General features: G+C 37.2%; 1 protein-coding gene across 1 annotated transcript in view; it reads left to right on the top strand.

The window, feature by feature from the left end:
* Window positions 1-21,749, top strand: part of Tpr (translocated promoter region, nuclear basket protein) — a 57,474-nt gene that overhangs the window by 7,827 nt on the left and 27,898 nt on the right. Inside the window, exons 6-26 of the mRNA XM_041662757.1 lie at window positions 73-176; window positions 360-524; window positions 3,183-3,275; window positions 4,079-4,159; window positions 4,235-4,322; window positions 5,557-5,697; window positions 6,020-6,111; window positions 6,909-7,106; window positions 8,713-8,820; window positions 9,798-10,024; window positions 10,520-10,683; window positions 11,277-11,410; window positions 11,506-11,654; window positions 12,528-12,690; window positions 13,851-13,985; window positions 14,419-14,559; window positions 17,503-17,668; window positions 19,525-19,691; window positions 20,512-20,664; window positions 21,047-21,163; window positions 21,459-21,662. Of these exons, the coding sequence (XP_041518691.1) occupies window positions 73-176; window positions 360-524; window positions 3,183-3,275; window positions 4,079-4,159; window positions 4,235-4,322; window positions 5,557-5,697; window positions 6,020-6,111; window positions 6,909-7,106; window positions 8,713-8,820; window positions 9,798-10,024; window positions 10,520-10,683; window positions 11,277-11,410; window positions 11,506-11,654; window positions 12,528-12,690; window positions 13,851-13,985; window positions 14,419-14,559; window positions 17,503-17,668; window positions 19,525-19,691; window positions 20,512-20,664; window positions 21,047-21,163; window positions 21,459-21,662 (2,990 nt within the window). The remainder of the gene's footprint in view (window positions 1-72; window positions 177-359; window positions 525-3,182; window positions 3,276-4,078; window positions 4,160-4,234; window positions 4,323-5,556; window positions 5,698-6,019; window positions 6,112-6,908; window positions 7,107-8,712; window positions 8,821-9,797; window positions 10,025-10,519; window positions 10,684-11,276; window positions 11,411-11,505; window positions 11,655-12,527; window positions 12,691-13,850; window positions 13,986-14,418; window positions 14,560-17,502; window positions 17,669-19,524; window positions 19,692-20,511; window positions 20,665-21,046; window positions 21,164-21,458; window positions 21,663-21,749) is intronic.

Below are 21,749 nucleotides of genomic sequence, written 5' to 3'. Positions count from 1 at the left end.
TATATTTTGATCTTCGTTCATGCGAGTATTAACTAGTCGTTATTCTTAAATGCTCACTGTCATCCTTTCTAGAGGACGTTAAACGTTTAAGTGAAAAGCTTAAGGAAAGCAATACAACAAAGGGTGAACTTCAGCTAAAGTTGGATGAACTTCAAGCTTCTGATGTGGCTGTGAAGGCAAGTAATAATTGATTCCCAATGAATGCAGATTCATATGCTAAGGATCTATTTGTTACTGTAATTTTTGTTCTCTTAATAATCTATATTCTGAAATGAAATTCATGTGTCCCTGAGCTACAAATGAAAGGTTTTTCTTTTAATAGTTATACTTAATGTTTCTTTAAAAAAAAATTTTTTTAGTATCGAGAAAAACGCTTAGAACAAGAAAAGGAGTTGCTACTCAATCAGAATTCATGGCTCAATACAGAGTTGAAAACCAAAACTGATGAGCTATTGGCTTTAGGAAGAGAAAAAGGAAATGAAATTCTGGAACTTAAATGTAATCTTGAAAACAAGAAAGAAGAGGTGAGTAGTACAATTTCTTTATATTGGGCATGCGTGGCATTTGTAAATTCATTAAGTGACGGTGTCCTGCATGGTTAGTTACAAAACTTGTACTAAATGTGAACAGCAGAACTCACCTTAAACTAGGGAAATAAAGAATTCCCGGGATTTAATACCATTTTATAACACCTATTTTCTAATGTTATACCTTTCTTTCCAGAGATATTATGAAGTAGCCCTAATTTCTTGTGAATCATATTCAAACAAGTTATTCCATCAATTCCTTTTCTTCTTTACTCTATTTTAAGGTCTTTGACTTACAATAAACTAGGCTAGTTTGCATTGCATGACAGTGGAAGTAAAACACAAAGACAGCATCAGACTAATGAACTCCTGTTTCTGTAATTTGGCAGTTTTCCTCTTTAGTCAGTCATGTCACCCTAGAGCCTTTGCCCCACTTGGTTACTATAGTGATGTAGGTTCAGTTGAATGTCTGTTTTCTTGTTAATCTTACTGAAGTGAGACATTTGGTGCACTGAATGGCTACACACAAACATAGAGAGATTACTGTGATTCCTATCATGAAAGTAATTCCAAGAGACTAAAATATGTTTCGTGCCAAGTCAAATAAAGAAATGAGCATCAAGTAGAGACTGACCTGTAAGAAGAGGCTCCATGCTCTCACTGTTCATTTCTTCCCGTATTGCACTTGGGTGGCAGGTGCTGTTGTTAAGCACTCTCCTCACTGTAGTTCACAGAGTTCACGTTCATCATCTAAAACAACTTTCATAAGAAATTTGGGAAAGGTTTTCGGGTCAATACTAAGCTTTGTAGTAGACTCAGGTGCAGTAGTTAATGTTCAAAAGATTTCTTATTGTAGCTTCACTTATAATTATGGCAAGTGAAGTATTCTTTGACAAAGACCATTTAAAAGCATGTATGCCTGCTGGCAAACTCCTCTAACTATGTCCAGTTTGTGATTAGAGCAACAGTGGTAGCATTAACCTTCCTTTCCAGTCATTGAGACATTGAGTTACTTGAATGTGGGTGATGATTGTTAATTAATCCTCCTTAGATTAAAAATACATCCTCAGCAGGCAGTGGTGACGCACACCTTTAATTCCAGCCCTTAAAAAATAAAATAAAATAAAAAAATCCTCAGGACCCAAATCAGACAATTCCCTGTGGAATGCTGATGCATTCAGAGTTATTTTTGTTTTGTTTTGTTTTTTGTTTTTGATTTTTGAGACAGGGTTTCTCTGTAGCTTTGGAGCCTGTCCTGGAACTAGCTCTTGTAGACCAGGCTGGCTTCAAACTTACAGAGATCTGCCTGCCTCTGCCTCCCGAGTGCTGGGATTAAAGGCGTGAGCCACCACTGCCCAGCGCATTAGGAGTTATTACTATGGAAACTTTATTAGTATCCACCCTGTGCTCTAATAATAAATGATTGTGTGGTTGTATGCTAATGACGATAGAATTAGGGTTATAAGTTTATCTACATATGGTTAAAATTATTTTTTGCTTGGATTTTCTTTGGTCTTTGGAATAATTTTTCTGTGAAACTTTGTTTATAGTTTTTGCTAATTTGAAATTTTAGCAAAGGAACATATCTGTGAATCCCAAGCAGCTAAAACCTACATAAGGATCCAGGTGTATGATTTGAATGAATGGGTAATCAGTTGGATTATCTAAGGTTTGTCATTAGGTTGACTAGAGTATCTCTAAGATCACATAGGATTTATATTTAGTATAGAATGTCCAGTGTTCTACTACGTCTCCTGAAGATGATTTCAATTATGAAATCTTATGGGTGAGCAGAGGTGTAGCCTGTGTAAAAGAGGAAGAAGAACAAATTTGTGGCAAAGAAGTCTTGTTGCATAATCTCTGAAGCCAAACGTGTTGTTACTTCTGAGGAGCATTACTCCTGGTGAGATTTCCATTAAGGGCATAGAGTGGGTATACAGTTCCGGAACTCTGGAGAGAAGACCTGCAGTTTTCACAGTGTAGGTGGTTAAAGTTTGGTGTGAATCTCCAACAAGGTTCAAGAGTCTTTTGCTGGATGGTTGCCAAGAGATACAGTGTCCAGGTCATCATGAAAGGACTGACTGCCATCATGAGTTGATGGGTCATATTGGCGTCTTTCACTAAATCCAGTAGCCTGATCTTAAAATTATCTGAACCTTGTACTTTTATGAGAATCTTTTCAGAGGATTTCTTCAAAAGTAATCAGTCTTTAGTTATATCCACTGTCTGAACTAGAGATGATCTTTCTCCTGGGGATGAAGTGCACTCAGTGGTATTTCCTGTGTGAAGCTAGAGTGTTGTCCTTCAGTTGTAAAATAGCAAAGGGTAGAAGGGCAGGATGATCTACTCAAGGCCTTTCCCTGGCCCCTCGGTGTTCTTTTAGAGACTTGTAGGTAGACTTCAGCTTGCGCTGGGCTCATAAAGTTTATGGTTGCTTGGCGGATGGGCTTGAGCAGGAACACCATGGAGACTGGAGTGTGTACTAAAGGAATTTTACCACATTATGGGCAGATGACAGAAATAAGATCTTACTTTCTTAGTCATGCATACTTATAAATTACCTTTTGGGGGGGGGGTTTATTTTGCTTTTGATAGTGCAGATTTCATATTAAATTGATCTTAGTTGTTATGACACCTTCCCCCATCTGTTTTTAGGTTTTGAGACTGGAAGAACAAATGAATAGCTTAAAAACATCAAATGAACATCTTCAAAAACATGTGGAGGATTTGTTGACAAAATTAAAAGAGGTACGTATGACAGCATGAAAATACTTTCTGTTTTGATTTTTTATTTTGTTGTGGTTTGATTTAGTTTGATTTCAGAGTCACCATGAAGCCTAGGCTATGTAACCCAGGAGAGTCTTGGGCTTTGTTTTGTTTTTTTGGAGACAGAGTTTCTTTGGAGCCTGTCCTGGAATTTGCCCTGTAGACCAGGCTGTCCTTGAACTCACAGAGACCTCTCCACCTTTGCTTCCCAAATACTGGAATTAAGGCGGCACCACCTGGATTTAGTTTTTGGATTACAGGTGCACTCCTGTCGCATCTGCTTTTATACAGTGCTGGGAATCAGCACTCTAGTCGGGATTCACCCAATCTTTCTGGTAGATTATTCCTGGATTCTTGGACACCGCCAATGGCGCTACATACCAATCCCTGTAATAAGTTTCATTTACAAAAATATTAAAACATGTATGCTGGTGATGTTTGATAAAATATTGTCAAATATTTTTGGATAAGATCTTACTATGTTTTCCAGGATAATCTGGACCCCCATTTATAGTTCAAAGTGACTTCAAATTCATAATCCTCCTCAGTTCCTGAGTAATAAGATTATCTTCTGTGACTACCACTAATGGCATGGTTTCATCTTTCTCCAGGAACCTTAAAACAACCAGAATGTCTTCAAATGCTTACTATCAGAAATCTGTTTCAATTGTTATATTTACAAAATGGACTTTCTATCTTGATGTTTCATAAATATCTAAATAGTTCAAGCTGTACCTTATAATGTGCAGATTTGATACGTTTGGGTTTTTATTTTCTTTTTTTAGGCCAAAGAACAGCAGGCCAGTATGGAGGAGAAATTCCATAATGAGTTAAATGCTCACATAAAGCTCTCTAATCTGTACAAGGTAAGTACTCCACCATACACATCAGCATTCTGGTGTTGATACTTGGCTGGTGGTGACTTTATGATTAACTTCTAGAGTGCTGCCGATGACTCAGAGGCAAAGAGCACTGAGCTGACTCGGGCCGTGGATGAGCTGCACAAACTTCTGAAAGAAGCCGGAGAAGGTACGATTTAGGCTATGATAAGATGATTTCATTTGCAGGTAAAAAGTACATTTCTGTTTAGTTGGTTTAATTTAAAAGTAAGGCTTTATTAGGGACAAAATTTGGTATGGAATAAAAAAACGTAGGTTCAGAAGATTTATTTTAAAGTAAATAGTATATTTTAAAATAGAGATGATAAGATGGTGGCTTGTTTTCCTCTTTCATCTTAGAACAGTTTGGGTACTCGTCTTACTCTGTAAGTTTGCCTTCCTTTTCAAGTTGTCAGTTATTAAACCTTGAGCGTTTTCTTCACTGTGTGTGTGTGTGTGTGTGTGTGTGTGTGTGTGTGTGTGTGTGTGACAGAGAGAGAGAGAGACAGAGACAGAGACCCCATAGTGGATATAAATTCTTATGTGCTCTTAGAGATTCTAGTTCACCAAATGATAAACCTCAGATAATCTTAAGTGATTGCCCATTCAAATTACATGCACCTTTATTTAGGTGGTAGGCTTTTAGATTCATAGATTCCTTATTAAAATTTCAAACTAGCAAAAACTATAAAGTTTCACATTTAAATTATGTCAAACCTGAAAAAAACTCCCAATGAAAGATAATTTTAACCACATGTATATAAACTTGTATCTCAAGAATTGGTGCTAGGACCCATCCAGGATACTTAAGGATATTCAGTTCTCTTACTTAAAGTGGTATAGTACTTGCTTGTAATCTACACACATCACAATACCTAATACAATGTAAGTAGTTCTGCTTCATTGTTTACCAGATGGTGACAAAATAGTCTACATATTCAGTACAGGTACGGGTTTTTTTTTTCTGGTTATTTTTAAGCCACAGTTAAATCTATAATATGGAATTCAGGGAAATGGAAAGCCGACAGTGTTTATGATCTTTGTCTTTATCATTAGTTATCATTTCTATTCATTTCTTATGTTTTGAACTAAAGGCCAAAATTGTTTCCAAAGATGTGTCTAGTACCCCTTTTTCTGCCATTCATTTTCAAAGTCTCTTGTGTTTTCATTGGTAAGAGGTGTTGAAAAGAGACCAGACCTGTCAGATTAAAGCATTTCAAGGCTGATAAGGAGATCTAGGACTTCCAATGGATAATACCCATCAAGTGTGGTTTCTTTATAATTTAATGTTGTCTCCAGAGGGAACGATTCTTACTGTTATGGTTAGTAAACTGCAAGATTTTTAATGATGTATTTCAGTATTCTCTCTTTAAAAATGTGTTTAGCCAACAAAACAATACAAGAGCATCTTCTTCAAGCTGAAGAATCTAAAGATCAAATGGAAAAAGAAATGCTTGAGAAAATAGGGAAATTGGAAAAGGAGTTAGAGAATGCAAATGACCTGCTTTCTGCCACCAAACGTAAAGGTATGACTAACACATACTGGTTAATTCCTTGAGCTGCTAGAACCTATCTGAACATGGCAGCTTAAATTAAAATGACAGCATTTCTTTTTCATGCTGAAATATAGAAAACTTAAGTGATTATCTGAAAAATAACACCATATGTCTTCAGCATAATCAGATAAAAGTGCCATTTGATCACATCTGATTAATTCCTACAACAGTTAATTATAATCCTGTGGTCTTCATATTTGTGTTATATTTAATGTCATTTATCTTTCACTTTAAATATTCATTAGTGAGTTTTATTTTTCAAAAAGGGAAAAAATTTTCTCTGTTTGCACAGGGGCTATATTGTCTGAAGAAGAGCTTGCAGCCATGTCTCCCACTGCAGCAGCTGTAGCTAAAATTGTAAAACCTGGCATGAAATTAACTGAGGTAAGAACTATAGTAGATTTTGTTTCATTATTACAGAAGTACTCAGATGTCTCTGATGATGCTTATCTCACTCACCCCACTTTATTCTTAAATTTTATCTGGTGACTAGTAGATCTTTTGTTTGTTTGTTTGTTTTGTTTTTTTTTGTTTTTGAGACAAGAGTTTCTTTGTGTGGCTATGGTGCTTGTCAGTGGGCCTTGAACTCACAGATATCAGAAAGCAGATGTTTCTTAAGAGGTATTCTTTGGTCAGTTATATGAAACTTGGTTCTGTCCTCAAAATCTGTGGTGAGAGAAGTAGCTCACAAAGTTGTCATTCGACTTCCACATACACACTATAGCATGATCTGCACACATAGATGCATCACGCACACTCATACAATAATGTTTCAAAAATAAACTGGGATGTTGGGGGCTAAAGAGGTGCCTCAGTAGTTAAAAGTGCCTACTACTGTTGCAGAAGACCCAAGTGCAATTCCCAGTACCCATGTCAGTCAGTTCACAGCAGCCTGCCTCAGTTCCAGGGGACCTACCATCTTCTGACCTCCTCACGCCCCTTCACCCTTAGGCACATAGCTCTCCTTGCCCCCCATACACGCATATACATATAATTAAAAGTAAGAAATAAGTCTAAACAAATGAATTTTTAAACTATGTTTAGTTCTTTATATGTGGCATGTAACAAATACTTGTGTTTTGTAACTGGTGAGGGATGTTTGCTGTGAGCCTCCGTAGACTATACTATACTGCTATTGTCACCCTTCAGCCAAGTGAAATGACCACCTGTTCTGCTTTCAGTTATACAATGCTTATGTGGAAACTCAGGATCAATTGCTTTTGGAGAAACTAGAAAATAAAAGAATCAATAAGTACCTGGATGAGATAGTAAAAGAAGTGGAAGCCAAAGCACCGATTTTGAAACGCCAGCGTGAAGAGTATGAGCGTGCGCAGAAAGCTGTGGCGAGTTTATCTGCAAAGCTTGAACAAGCTATGAAGGTTGGTTCCATTTTTGAACTTGAGCTATGTACAGCTGCTAACAGAACATCTTTTACTGCGTAGTTTTTCCTAGAGGTCTTTGTGCCCGCAAAGCTTGAAGCTTTCTTTGCATTACACCCCCACCGTGACAGTGTCCCTTTCACTCAGCTCAATTGTAAGAGCCTTCTGCATATTTTAAGGCAGTTGAGAGGTAAACCTTCATGGACCAGTCTTCAAATGTTTTAATAGAGCAATAGAACTTTGCAAATTTAACGTAACCATTTTTTCTTAGATGGTTTTGATAGCCTGTCCAGAAATGGCTATTATGTTTGACATTAGGGCACAGATTTTTTTATATCCTTTTCAAATTTAGCCTCTTACTGTGCATTATTTTATAATAGTTCCTATGCCATGTTAAGAGTTCCTAGAAGTTCATGAATACTCTTTGCTATTGAAGGTTATGTTTTACTTAATGATTGAAGCTAGTTTATTCTCTAAATACTTATTACAGAGAGAAGTCTTTAAGATTTGTGCAAGAACTTTATTGAGAAAATGTAGATAAATGAATTTATTCTGCTATTATTAACTTAATTTATTTTCTTCTTGGAAAATAGGAGTAAATTGTGCGCTTAATTCAGAATTAAATCTTTTCTTCTGTTATAATTTAGAAACCAGGAAAATGCAGACGTAGCTCATGAAGTCCCAAGGGACTGTTGGCAGTCTGACAAATTACTTGCTAGTGCTGTTTTCAAAGAGGTTTCTTAGGACCAATTAGATCTTTTAAGTTTTTCTGGCGTCTGAAGTGGGGGGTAATTAAAGGGCAGAAACACTTAACAATTAGAATAGCAGCTTTCCCTTTAGAAAACAATTTGTTTCTTCACTTTCATAATAATAACAGAAGGGGTTAAAGGTCATTTTTGTATATTTTCATAACTGGAATGTTCTGTCCAAATGTATCATGTGTTCTCTAGTGTAAATCTTCAGTGCTTTTTTTGTGAGATTCTAAGTGTAACCTAACTGCATCTATGGTGTACTTAATGCCTCTTGTTTTGGACTTGGTAGGTTTAGGAATGCTGTCTTTCATGAGTGTTTGTGTCCTTTTTTTGTCACTTTCTTTTCCTCTTGCAGTTAACTTATTCATAACTTCTTAAAGGTGCATGGACCACCAGGATTATATTTTAAATTATGTGAAAATAACGATATGAGCCTAAATATGGAGATACAACAGATATTTAAATCCATCTGGTTTTGTTCTTGTGGCTTCTAAACCTCTGATGCTGTGATGTGCAACCGCAGAGCCCTGTGCACCGTCCCCGTGGCCACTGTGTAGTTGCTATTTCTTTGTAAATGTGCTGCTGATGCTTTTAACCAGGTCTTCTGTGTCTTGCCCAGCATATTTAATTTTGACATTTTCAAGTTGATCAGTCTAACCATGATTACTACTGTTGATCTTCTGGTCATGAAGATTTGGGAGTCATTTAGTAGTATACTGAATGTGATACTATTTGCAACGTTCTACTTGACAGTAAACTTGATAAGGGAACAAAACGTTTGGTGGTCTTACACACACACACACACAAATCCTTGAAGGTGATCCTGACTTTCCACTTATTTTTACATTTTAAAGGAGATCCAGCGATTGCAGGAGGAAACTGATAAAGCCAACAAACATTCATCAGTACTCGAAAGGGACAATCAGAGAATGGAAGTTCAAATCAAAGATCTTTCACAACAGGTTAGAATATTTTGTATGTTTTCCAGGTTTCTTTGTAATACTGACTGCTCTGTAGTGCTTGAGGCTGTGTCCTAGTATCTAAGGCAAACCTGAGAAAGGTGTAAGGTATTCTACTCGATTAGTCAGAGTGTTCTAGCAGGTGTAGTATAGTCTTGTCATTGTTGTCTTAGAGCTGTTCAATTAATTTTCAAATTGTGACATTTACAATGAGTCCACAAACTGTTGAAATAGGAGGAATTTTCCTTTGTTGTTTTCCATCTCCCATCTTCCCAGGCTGCGTTAGCAAGCTGGTGCTTGCTTGTTTCATGCCATCCATGTATCAGTGCATGTCTGAACATGTAAGTGTGTGTTTTGCTAAATTTAATTATACTGGGCCAGGTGGTGATGGCGCGCACCTTTAATCCCAGCACTTGGGAGACAGAGGCAGATGGATCTCTGTGAGTTCCAGGAGAGCCAGAACTGTTATCCAGAGAAACTTTGTCTCAAAACCAAACCAAAACAATAAACAGAAATATACTCTGCATTACTCATTATTCTGTTTTGTTTGTTTGCTGATACTTCAAGTTGAACTCTAACCATCAGTCCTTCCTCATCTAAGTACTGAGTACTGGGATGTCAGATGCATATTACCTTGTCTGCTCTCTTTACCTTACCCTATAAAATAAACACAAAATAGTTACTCATAATTTTGTTTTAGAATAACCAGGTTTCTGGAATTATAATTTTCTACTTTTTAGTAAGTTTTCTTTACATTATAAATAACTTTCGTTTGAAATTTTCTTAGATTTTTAAAATCTAAAGTGACAAATTTTGATTTTTCTTAAGATATATGTTAGCATTAGTTGCTTTTTTGTTTAAAATTTTTTCAATCTTTTTATAAATAATGCTATCATTTGAAATTTTTCATTTCTTTTAGATGTTTCTGAACCTAAGCTTATAATAGTAACTATTTTATAACATTAAATTTTCATTTGTAGATTAGAGTTCTCCTGATGGAACTTGAAGAAGCGCGGGGCAATCACGTAATTCGTGATGAGGAAGTCAGCTCTGCAGACATAAGTAGTTCATCTGAAGTAATATCGCAGCATTTAGTATCTTATAGGAATATCGAAGAGCTTCAGCAGCAGAACCAGCGTCTGTTATTTGCTCTTCGAGAACTTGGGGAAACACGGGAAAGAGAAGAACAAGAGACAACTTCCTCTAAGTAAGCAGCAAGCACGTCAGTATGCTGAGCAATACTCATTGGATACTGAGGATATAGTGACTTAGGAAAATAATGCTAAGTACTGTGAAATTATTTTTAATAGGGAGGTAGACTTCAGTTTAATGTGAGTAGTGCTAAAATAGGTAAAAGCCTATCAATAGTGAAGTTTTGAGAAACAAGTCTTCGTGGAAAAGGTATGTGGGCTTTACTCAAGTAGCGTACTGAACTTTTATAAAGATATATAATGTGTTAAGGAAGAATGGACTTAAAAGCAAGAACATTGAAGTTTAAGTTGGTTTAATATTGACAAAGCTTTTTCTGATGCTGTTGATAGATAGGTCCTATACAGTAGGAACTGTGAAAAGTGATTATCGGCAGAAGAAAAGGGAAAGGATAGGAAAATAGTAAATGTGAAAGTAGAAAGTATCTAGATGATATATAATAGAAACTGTACTCACCTCTGAACATGGAACCATGAGTATCCATTTTCTGCAGAATTGCTGAGCTTCAACACAAACTTGAGAGCTCTCTCACTGAACTGGAACAGCTCCGTGAGTCACGACAGCATCAAATGCAGCTTGTTGATTCCATAGTTCGTCAGCGTGACATGTATCGAATTTTATTGTCACAAACAACAGGAATGGCCATTCCATTACAAGGTAGGCTTTATTATTATTTCAGGAAAATATTTTAGAAATATACTGGTGAATAGGTTCTGTAACAAAGACAATAGCTATTCTAATAGATTGATTTCATCTACTTGTGTGATTGATTATAAGGTCACCAATTTTTAAGTGTCATTTTGACATAATGCTAAGAAATAAGAAATCGATGAATACTGTTGAAAATATATTTCCTAGAATTAGTGAGATGCAGGGTTTTTTTTTTCTTGTTTTATTTTAATTTGTAATTAAATAACAATACAAAACCAGGAGTGATCTGTGGTGGGTGTGCGCAGGCATGCGCACATGCACTCACACATAAAGGCTACTGTGTGTGTGAGGTCAAAATAATTAGTGGGAATTGGTTTTCTCCTCACAGTGTATGGGTTCCAGGGATCAGACACAGGTCATCAGGCAGCTTTTCCCACTGAGCCATCAATCTTTAATAGTTTTTAATAGTGTTATTCTCTGAAAACTCCAGTAATTGCTTTTCACTTCTTGACTTAGTGATGATGCTTTTGCAAATAAATCTTAAAATTGATTATGAATGCAAGCTAAACATTTTATTGGTCTTTTCTATTTTTCTGAAGCTTCAAGTTTAGATGATATTTCTCTTCTATCAACTCCAAAACGTTCGAGTACAGCACCGACTGTTTCTACTCCAGCTCCAGTACCTGTCATTGAATCCACAGATGCCATAGAAGCCAGGGCTGCCCTGAAACAGGTAGGGGCTGTGATACCTGGTTAAGGTCAAAGGTTAGTTTCAAACTGAGTTTTTAAGGAAAATAATATCATCCCCTAATGATCTACCATATTTAGTTGCAGGAAATCTTTGAGAACTATAAAAAAGAAAAAATAGACAGTGAAAAATTTCAGAATGAGCAGCTAGAAAAACTTCAGGAGCAAGTCACAGACCTGCGCTCCCAAAACACCAAAATTTCTACTCAGCTAGATTTTGCTTCTAAACGGTAAATTTTCTTTTCTTTGAGAATTAATAGACATTTCATTATACATATCAGTCAGGTTCCAGAATTAATGTACAATAGTGTTACCTTTCTATGGAACATGGCTCAGTTTAAGACACTGTCATATCATACTTCATTCATTAGCATTGACTGCAAATTCTCCTGGGTAAGACCAGGAGTGAATTTAGTAAGTTGAGGTTCATGTAATGAGTGCTGCTGGTTTCCATTCCTCATATTGTTTCTGGAGCTCTTTCTGGGGGAGGTGAAGATTGTGAACTTTTTGAGACAGAGTCTCACTGTATAGCCCTAGGTAGCATAATACTCAGTCAGTGAACCATGCTGGCTTCAAGCTGGTCATCGTCCCGCCTTGGCCTCCCAGTGCTGGTATTGTGAGTGTGTGCCTCTCACACTGTATAGCCCGGGTAACCTGTAATCAATCAGTAACCAAGTTAGTCTCAAACTTGAGGCAGTCCAATGCTAGCTAGTATTATGAGTGTGTGCCACAATGGCTGTCATTTTTGGAGCTTTTCCTTCATTGTGGTTATGTATTCAAATTACACTGACATTGTTTTCAGTCCGACTTTGGTTTTTCGAGACAGGGTTTCTCTGTGGTTTTGGAGCCTGTCCTGGAACTAGCTCTTATAGACCAGGCTGGTCTCGAACTCACAGAGATCCACCTGCCTCTGCCTCCCAAGTGCTGGGATTAAAGGCTTGCGCCACCACCGCCCAGCTTCAGTACGACTTTTAATAAGTTATTCAGTATGAAATACTGCCTTATTTACAACTGCAATTTTAACCTCTAAGTGAGGGGAGTATGGGAGGTTCGACGTTATTACACAATTCAAAGACCTAAGAATTATTTGTCTTTTTTACCAGTTATGAAATGCTGCAAGATAATGTTGAAGGATATCGCCGAGAAATAACATCTCTACAGGAGAGAAATCAGAAACTCACTGCAACAACTCAGAAGCAGGAACAGATCATCAACACAATGACACAAGACTTGAGAGGAGCCAATGAGAAGCTTGCTGTTGCAGAAGTGAGACTAGTACCCACCCCTAACTGGCTTGTATTATTAGTGACATTTGATGGCACTGCATTGTGTGGGCTACAATACATATTTTCCGAATAGTCTATCTATATCTATACAACACTTCATATAAAATTTTAGTTGAACATTAAAAAAAGTAATACTCCCAGATAAATATAAAATTGGATTTTGATAAAAGTAACATACCATCAGTTTTTGGTTTTTACTTCATAAGCTAGGTGCTATTTGTCATCTCTGTTAGGAGAAATGTGTTCAAGAACCTAATAAGTAATTTGCCTCTTGAAATAATTAGTGGGACTTGTAGTCACTATTTGAATTTGCCTGCTACATTGCACTTTAATAGATCTTGCTCCACTTCATGATAGGAAATAGGAACTTTTTTTTCAAACTGATAGTTTTAAGTTTTATGATTGGCAGTTAATATTACTCAGGACTAAGTCCAAATACTTTGAAAATACTGAATTTCAAGTCACTCTTACATCTCTCTTGAGACAGAATGCACTCTTTCAGGAAGGAAGGAATTCTGACTAGATTAGTTATTGCTAGGAAAGAAGTCCTTGGAAATGAATTTGGATTACAGAACTTAAATTATGTTAATTTGATAATGACATAGTTACACACATAAATATTTGTTCTGGTGTTTTGGGTGTGGGGTTTTGCATCATTTTATTTTTGTTATTTTTTTTTAAATTATGTGTAGATGTGTATCTATCTGTATGTGGATATATGCATGTAAATGCAAGTGATTGAGGAGACCAGAAGTGTTGGATCCCCTCTGCTGGATTTAGAGAGGGCTGTGAGCAGTTGGTGTGGGTGCTGAGCCATCTTGGTGAGCAACAAATGCTCTTAGCCATTTAGCTGTCTCTAGCAAGCATTATACTATTTTTAAAGAATAACTTGTTAGAGCAAAGGAATTGCTACTATTAGTGTTAAGTCATAAACATTTTCCTTTGGTTTGTTGATATTCCCAATCATTTTTGTTTATATTTTATACATGAAACTGGAAATTATATTTCCTTGATCAAGAGATGTAGTCCAACGTACATTAAGAAATACATAGTAAAGAAAAGTTGATTTTAATTTTGTAAGTATATTACATTTGACACAATATTTCCCAACGTTTTTTTTTTCTCTTGTATTCATTTTAGGTAAGAGCAGAAAATTTGAAGAAGGAAAAGGAAATGCTTAAATTGTCAGAAGTCCGTCTGTCTCAGCAAAGAGAGTCTTTATTAGCAGAACAGAGAGGACAGAACTTATTGCTGACTAATCTACAAACAATCCAGGTAACCAAATGAAAAACACCTGAAGTAGTAGTATTATTTATACTTTCTTAAATTTCCTAAATAGAAAATTTAGGTTCTTTTTTCCATCCATTATTATGATCATTTAAATTGGAGGTGTGATAAAAGGAATTTTTTAAAGAAAATTCAGAAGGAGAATTGATTGAAACAATGTAATTGGCATGTCAGAGCCTTACAACTACTTACTATATATATCACTACTGTAGTGTTTCTTGCCTCTACTCCCACACCATTAAATAAATGAATATTTTAATATGAGAAGTTGACAATACTTCTTTGGAAATCTACAAAGAAAATCTTTTCAATTCTAACTTCCAACATGAACTATAATCTCATAATTCTGTATATCCTCTACTGTTGTTTGTTTTACTTTATTTCTTTATTTGATAAGCATCTTCACTTCTTTTCACCTCAGGGAATACTAGAGCGATCTGAGACAGAGACCAAACAAAGGCTGAGTAGCCAGATAGAAAAACTGGAGCACGAGATCTCCCACCTGAAGAAGAAGTTGGAGAATGAGGTGGAACAAAGACATACACTTACCAGGAATCTCGATGTGAGTATCAGCTTCTGGGTGTGTAGTTTTTAGGTACTGTTATGTGCAAAAACATTATTTAAGTTGAAACATGATTTTATAAAAGTTCTTACAGACTCTTAAGTATTCCTAGTAATTTTTATTCTTTGAAATCTTATTACATTTATGTAATACATATAATCGTAACTGTTCACGTCCTCCTTCCAACTCTACTGTTTTCCCCATATCATCTCCCTCCCAACTTCCTGTCCTCGTTTTCTTAAATTGTTATTAATAATCCCTACTTCATTAGTGGTCCCCATAAGCCCATTTCTGCAACATACCTGTAGCCACATCCCCAAAGGAGAATGGTTGTCCCTCCTTTAGCAGTTATCAGCTGCCAGTAACCCCTTCCTCATCTCATCTTTGCTGCATTTGCCTGGCTTGACTTGGGTACATATTGTGTACGTAGGTAACCTCATGTTTGAAGGTAATGTATGCAATAGCCATGTCGTGACCAGAGTCAGCATTTCACAGTTTGCCTACCATCACCTGTTGGTCGGTGTCCAAGATGTTCTCTGAGCCTTGGATGGTGGAAAGTTGGTATAGATGACCTGTCCAAAGCTGAACACTCAAGGGTCTGCATTACTCACTGTGCACTGCAAAAAATAAGCTTCTCTGACCAAAGTTGAAAGTAGCACAAAGCAATGGGTATAAATATAAACATGACCATTTAATTAAACAACAACAAAAAGTTCCCAGTCCCCAGGGCTTTTGACCAGCCTTACAGTGCCAGGAATGGAATTTCTCCTGTAGAACATCCAAAAGCAGTTTTATTACCCCATAACCATCATGCCATTGTTGCACTGATGGGCACTTCTTGCCAAAGGTTAGTGTTACAACATGTCTAGTACTGGGTAAGAAAGAACATTAATGTCCTTCTCACCAGCCCACATAGCACCATCTGGTGTACAGTGTAAGCTGTCCTCCAGGTAAACAGTTTCCTGATCAGCTTAAGGTTGATTTCTCTGTCCTGCAGCTAAAATGAGTGGCGTCATCAGCTATAGGATCTTAACTGTCTTACTTAGGATGGACAATCGAGAGCATTTTGTCAGGAATGTCAAGAGCCTTTATAACGAATTGTTGTGGGCCATTATGCTTATATAGCTTATAGCAATTGTTAATTCAGATGTCAGCCCACCAGAGAAATTATTCTTAGATTGAGGAACCCTGCCAGGCAGGGCCTCAGGGGCACTGGCTCTGAAAAGTATTGTTTTCATCTGTAACTTGAACAATAACAGCTTGAACAATAGCGGCTATGATATCTGTGCATAACAGATGTGATACATTTTCATGTGATATGTACATGTAATCTCATGATTACATCTCAGTCTTATGGGTACATATATCTGTGGGTAGTCAGGAAGATGACTTGATTTAGCTATATAGGTTTTTTTTTTGTTTGGTTGGTTGGTTGGTTTTTGGTTTTTCGAGACAGGGTTTCTCTGTGGTTTTGGAGCCTGTCCTGGAACTAGTTCTTGTAGACCAGGCTGGTCTCGAACTCACAGAGATCCGCCTGCCTCTGCCTCCCAAGTGCTGGGATTAAAGGCGTGCGCCACCACCGCCCGGCTTATATAGTTTTGATATAGAAAATATACTAGGGCATGCTTCATAGCTAGATATATTTGTCCCCCAACGACTATAAACACTTAATAGCCTGCTTGCTCCTTTTTCTCAGACTAATAGCACCCAATTAGCTCACTTTCACCTCACAGCAAGTTCAAACTAGACTAAACGCTTTTTGTGAATAGATCATAAGTTTAAAACTTTACAGCTATGCACAAGGTCATAGTCGCAGATACCCAGCTAAGGTTGCTACACAGAGCACCTTAAGAAAAGCATGCCAATTCTTCACTTGCCAGTCTGCTGATAATAGACCTATGTCTCAAAGTTTGTCACTCGGCACTATGCTACCCACTCCCGTTCCCTAATGTGATTACAGTCTATAACTCTTGGAACCTTGTTTACCATGGCAGTGGCTCAGTACCTTATCATACACCATAGAAATATACTTTTTACCAATCAGCTCTTATAATCTTTATATTACTTCAAGGTTCCTGTAAGGAGAAGAGATTTTAGAATCAGTGACCCTTAGGCCCTACCTGGCAGGGTCGCTCCATCTGAGAATAATTTTTCTGGAGGGTTGACATCTGAATTATCAATCGCCATAAGCTGTAATTGTTTCATGACCCACACTAGCTTGTGATAAACGTTTTTGACAGCAATAGTCCTGGGAATTTCTGACCGTAGGAATTAGATACTGAATGTTTTGTTTGGAGTTTTCCTGAGCTCTATTCTGAAAGGCAGTAAAGTTAAAAATAGTTGTTTCTTCCCAGTGTTGCTTTTCATGATGTATTACGTAGATCCAGAGTGGTGCTTGGTTTAGATTTAGTTATTCCTCACCACTAATGCAAGCCCTTTGTAAAGTACTAGCTCTGGTGCAATGGATATTTTTTTTTTCCCCATTTGGCTACTCTTAACTTTCAGTATTAGGCCCTCTTCATTCTGACTTGTGATAATTTCACAAACATGCACATCTCCAGTGTTCTGGACATTGAAGAGTTGCCCTCTGCTGCAGGGGTCTCTTTCTCTGCACAGTTTATCTCTGCTACTCTGTAGCATGAACTAGAGATGTGTTTTGATCTCCAGAAACTTTCAAGTTCTATGTTCTCAATTAGACTGCCAAAGTCTCATCATTTTCTTTCTTGTGATAAATTACAGAGTCTATTTCAGTAAGCTAGGCTATTCTTCTTACACTAGAAATCATGACAGTAACATGAGCTTTGTCTCTTTAAAGAATTTCAGGGAGTCTACACTTGCTACTGAGTAGGGGTTCTAAGGATCCTTAGGAAATTTCTTTTAACCTCTAGATACATAGGAACTTACAGATCATCTTTATACTGTTAATGCATTTGTTTCTTACAGGTTCAACTGTTAGATACGAAGAGACAGCTAGATACAGAGATAAATCTTCACCTGAACACAAAAGAACTGTTAAAAAATGCTCAAAAGGAAAATGCTACACTGAAACAGCACCTTAGCAATATGGAAGTCCAGCTTGCTTCTCAGTCCTCACAGAGAACTGGTAAAGGTAAAGAGAGGAGCTTGGTATAGTACTAAGGACAAAGGAAGCTTCTGTAAGCTTATGCCTTGTCTTGTAAATAAATCCCCTCTTTGTGTACACTAATGAAGGCTGAAGAAACACATTTTACTTTCCAAATAGAAAAGCTCAGTTTGGGGCTTATAATTATTTTAGAAGACTTGGGAATTCAAATAGTTGTTTGACACCAGGCTAAGATATGTTTTGAGTTCCAGCCTTTGAAGCTGCTGGCTCTGGGTATGGAGTGGTATATTTTTCTGTGACTCAAACCGAGAACATTACATATATAAAACAAATTCTCTCCAACACTAAAACCGTTTATTGATACTTAAATTTTATTTTTTAAATATGCGCTTGTCTTAATTAGGGTTGTTACTGCCATGAAGAAGCACCATGACCAAGGAAAACTCTTTCAAAAGGAAGCATTTAGAGAAATGCTTACATTTCCAGAGGGTCAGTTCATTTTCATCTTGGTGGCAGGCAGAAAGTCCTGATGCTAGGAACAGTCAGTCCCTGAAAGTTCTACATCCTGATCTCCAGATCTGTGATTAGAGAGAGGGGCCATGGGCCTGGCGTTGGCTTTTGAAAGCTCTCAAATCCCACCCCCAATGACACATTTTCTCTAACAAGGCCACATCTTTAATCCCTCTCAGTAGTCCACCAACTGGGAACCATGCATTTAAGTATATGAGCTTAGGAGGGGCGTGTTAGTTTCATTTAAACCACTGCAGGGGTTTTTACTAACTCTATGATAAGGTACTGTCAAAGAATTCCTAATTTGTGTTTGTTAGTGTCCTCAAATATTTCATTAGATTCTGCTGTCATGCACAGATCTGCTGTTTCAAATTTAAAACTTTTGTTTTCATACAGTCTATATAGTTTGATAAATAGTAGGAAAACGTAGTTGCTGGTGTATAATACCTACATATTTAGATACAGATGTCTGGTACTTGTTTAAGAGATATATTACTATCTAATAATCCCTTCTTACTGATATTTTTTTAATTTTTATTTTTCCATTCAGTTATTTACACTTGCTTCCCTCCAAACAATTCCCTCCCACTCCCCCACACCCCCTCCTCCCTCTCCTGCCCTGCTTGAGAGAGGGCTGGGAATCCTGCCCTGTGGGAAGTCCAAGGCCCTCCCCCCAACATCCAGGCCTAGGGAGCTGTGCATCCATATAGGCTAGCGTCCCAAAAAGCCAGAACATGCCATAAAAACAAGTCCCAGTGCCTTTATCAATGGCTTCTCAGTCAGCCCCCATTGTCAACCACAATCAGAGAGACCGGTTTGATCACATGCTCATTCAGACCCGGTCCAGCTGGATTTGGTGAGCTTCCATTAGAACAGGTACACTGCCTCCTTACTGATATTTTTATAACAGCATTATTTTCAACCTGCAGTTTTCTTGTCTATGTATTTTAGACAAAACAAAAATTGGAATAAATTAAGATCTTGTTTGATAATCTCAAATATTTTTAATTTTTGTGATGAGACTTCAGTCATTTGAATTTTTGGAATCAGTGAGATAATAGAATACTTTTAGCTTTTCCTTCCTTTTTTAGACCCTGGCTGTCTTGGCTCTGGGTGGCCTAGAACTTAACTATATAGATCATGCTGACCATGAATCAGCGATATACCTACTGTGTGCTAGTATTACAGGCATTTGCTACTATGCCTTGCTTAATTTTTATTATGATATTTAACTCGGATTCAAACACACTTTATAGATAATTTTAGCCTTAATCCTGATTTCATGTACTCTTGATAGTAGCCATCAATACATAATTCCACTTAAAGCATTAATTGAAAATATGTATTTTATTAGAGCTTTTTATATCTTCCAGGTCAGCCGAGTGACAAAGATGATGTCGATGATCTTATGAGTCAGCTAAGGCAGGCTGAAGAGCAGGTCAATGACTTGAAGGAGAGACTCAAGACCAGTGCTAGCAATGTGGAGCAGTATCGGGCAATGGTGACTAGTCTGGAGGATTCTCTCAACAAGGAGAAGCAGGTATGTATATTGTGTTAAATTAAGAACTTACTATGTGTAAAGCAGCATGGTGTGGATTAAACTGGCATTATTCTTCTTACTGCTAGAAAGTACTTGGTTCTAATATAATAAAAACCCACAAAACTTAGAAAGCAAGGAATAGGTACAGATCAGACATGGAGGAGAATGAATATAAGTTGCCTGCTGCGTGTACATGCTTCAGGTGACAGGTGGGCACCTGTGAGTAGAGGCATGTGGGTAATCTCATGACAGGTGACAGGTGGGCACCTGTGAGTAGAGAGGCATGTAAATACTCAAAGGCAGGAAATAGGTGTCAAGCATCAAAGAGAGGCTTGAGAGGCTCAGAGAGAGTCTTCAGGTAAATACGTTAAATTATGTCTGTGAGCTTAGGTAGGATCATTGGTTCGTAATGTGTCATAGTTAGAAATTTTTCTTCAAAGGTTAATGTAGTAGATTGAGGCTTTATTGCTGTGGAGGCTATAACAATAAGGTCACCATTTTAGAAAGTTCTTTTGTAATTGGCAACAATGGATATCACTGTGTAAGAACAATATCTTTTAATGAGAGACCAAGTAGATTTGGGCAAATGTATATGAAGCTGGACAGGAAAATAAGAGATTTGGATTTCAATACTAAAAAGAATAGGTTGAAAGAGAAGTTATGCTTCTAAATTTATATGGCATATCTGCTTAGCTAATTGGCATTTTACGGGTTCTGTTAGTGTAAAACAAATTATAACTTTAGTTTGGTTCCAGTTAGGTTGAAAAAAATTACAAATGATTTTTAATCCCTTTTGTTTCTTACTGCTTATATGATGAAGGTGACTGAGGAAGTACATAAAAACATTGAAGTTCGTTTAAAAGAATCAGCAGAGTTTCAGAATCAGTTGGAGAAAAAGTTGATGGAAGTAGAGAAGGAGAAACAAGAGCTTCAGGATGACAAAAGAAAAGCCATCGAAAGCATGGAGCAGCAAGTGAGTTCACTAGGATCTATAGTAACTTTCTTGCCTAAAAGTTTGAATTCTCTTTACTAGTGCATAAATTATACTTTGGCTTATTTCAGTAGAAAATTGGTTGAATGCATACCCATCAATTTTAATTTTATATTCCTGTTCTGTGTATCTGGATAAACTTCCTTTTGAAAATTTTAGACTTTACAGTTGCTTATCAGTGCTACCTTTTAAGAAGCTCTGCCGCAGATTTTTTATACTGGTAGGCAGAGCAGTAATATGGATTAGTAAAAACTAGAGTATGTCAGATTATAGCTGTGTTCAATTTATTTAATTGGATAGTTGGACATTTTTCTTAAGTATTTCCAAGTTTGTTGTTAACTCTGACTTGCTCTCGTTTGTTTAGTTATCTGAATTGAAGAAGACACTGTCTAGTGTTCAGAATGAAGTACAAGAAGCTCTGCAACGAGCAAGCACGGCTTTAAGTAATGAACAGCAAGCCAGGCGTGACTGTCAGGAACAAGTGAGTGTTCTCCTAACGCTTCTGAGCAGTGAGCTTCAGCCTCTGTTTGGATTCCAGCTTCTATGTAAAATGCCAGACACATGAAATCCCAGTGCTGCGGGAGGTGGAGGAATGCTGACCAGCAGACGGTGCAGTGAAAGACCCCGCCTGGGAGAGCTAAGGTGGAGGAGAGTTGTAGAGCAGGACAACCAAGTCCTCTGGCTTTCACAAGTGTGCATACACAGAAAAATACTGTGTGTGAAAGTTTTAACTTGGTGGATTTTAATCTGTGTTGATGGGGGATTGTTAATTACAGGCTAAAATAGCCGTGGAAGCGCAGAATAAGTATGAGAGGGAATTGATGCTACATGCTGCTGACGTTGAAGCTCTGCAAGCTGCCAAGGAACAAGTTTCAAAAATGGCATCAGTCCGTCAGCATTTGGAAGAAACAGCTCAGAAAGCAGAATCACAGCTGTTGGCATGTAAAGCATCTTGGGAAGAACGAGAGAGAGTAGTGAAGGTACTGTTGCAGATTACAGTGGAATGCTTGGGAGAAATGAAAGTTTCTGTTGATTTTTGGTTTTTTGGCTTTTGTTTTTCTATACAC

Source organism: Microtus oregoni, unplaced genomic scaffold (genome assembly GCF_018167655.1).
Source record: "Microtus oregoni isolate MIOR12 unplaced genomic scaffold, Mior012 000013F_ref0000133, whole genome shotgun sequence".
In the NCBI taxonomy this organism is placed as follows: Eukaryota; Metazoa; Chordata; class Mammalia; order Rodentia; family Cricetidae; genus Microtus; species Microtus oregoni.
This window is presented reverse-complemented; position numbering and strand designations above follow the sequence as displayed.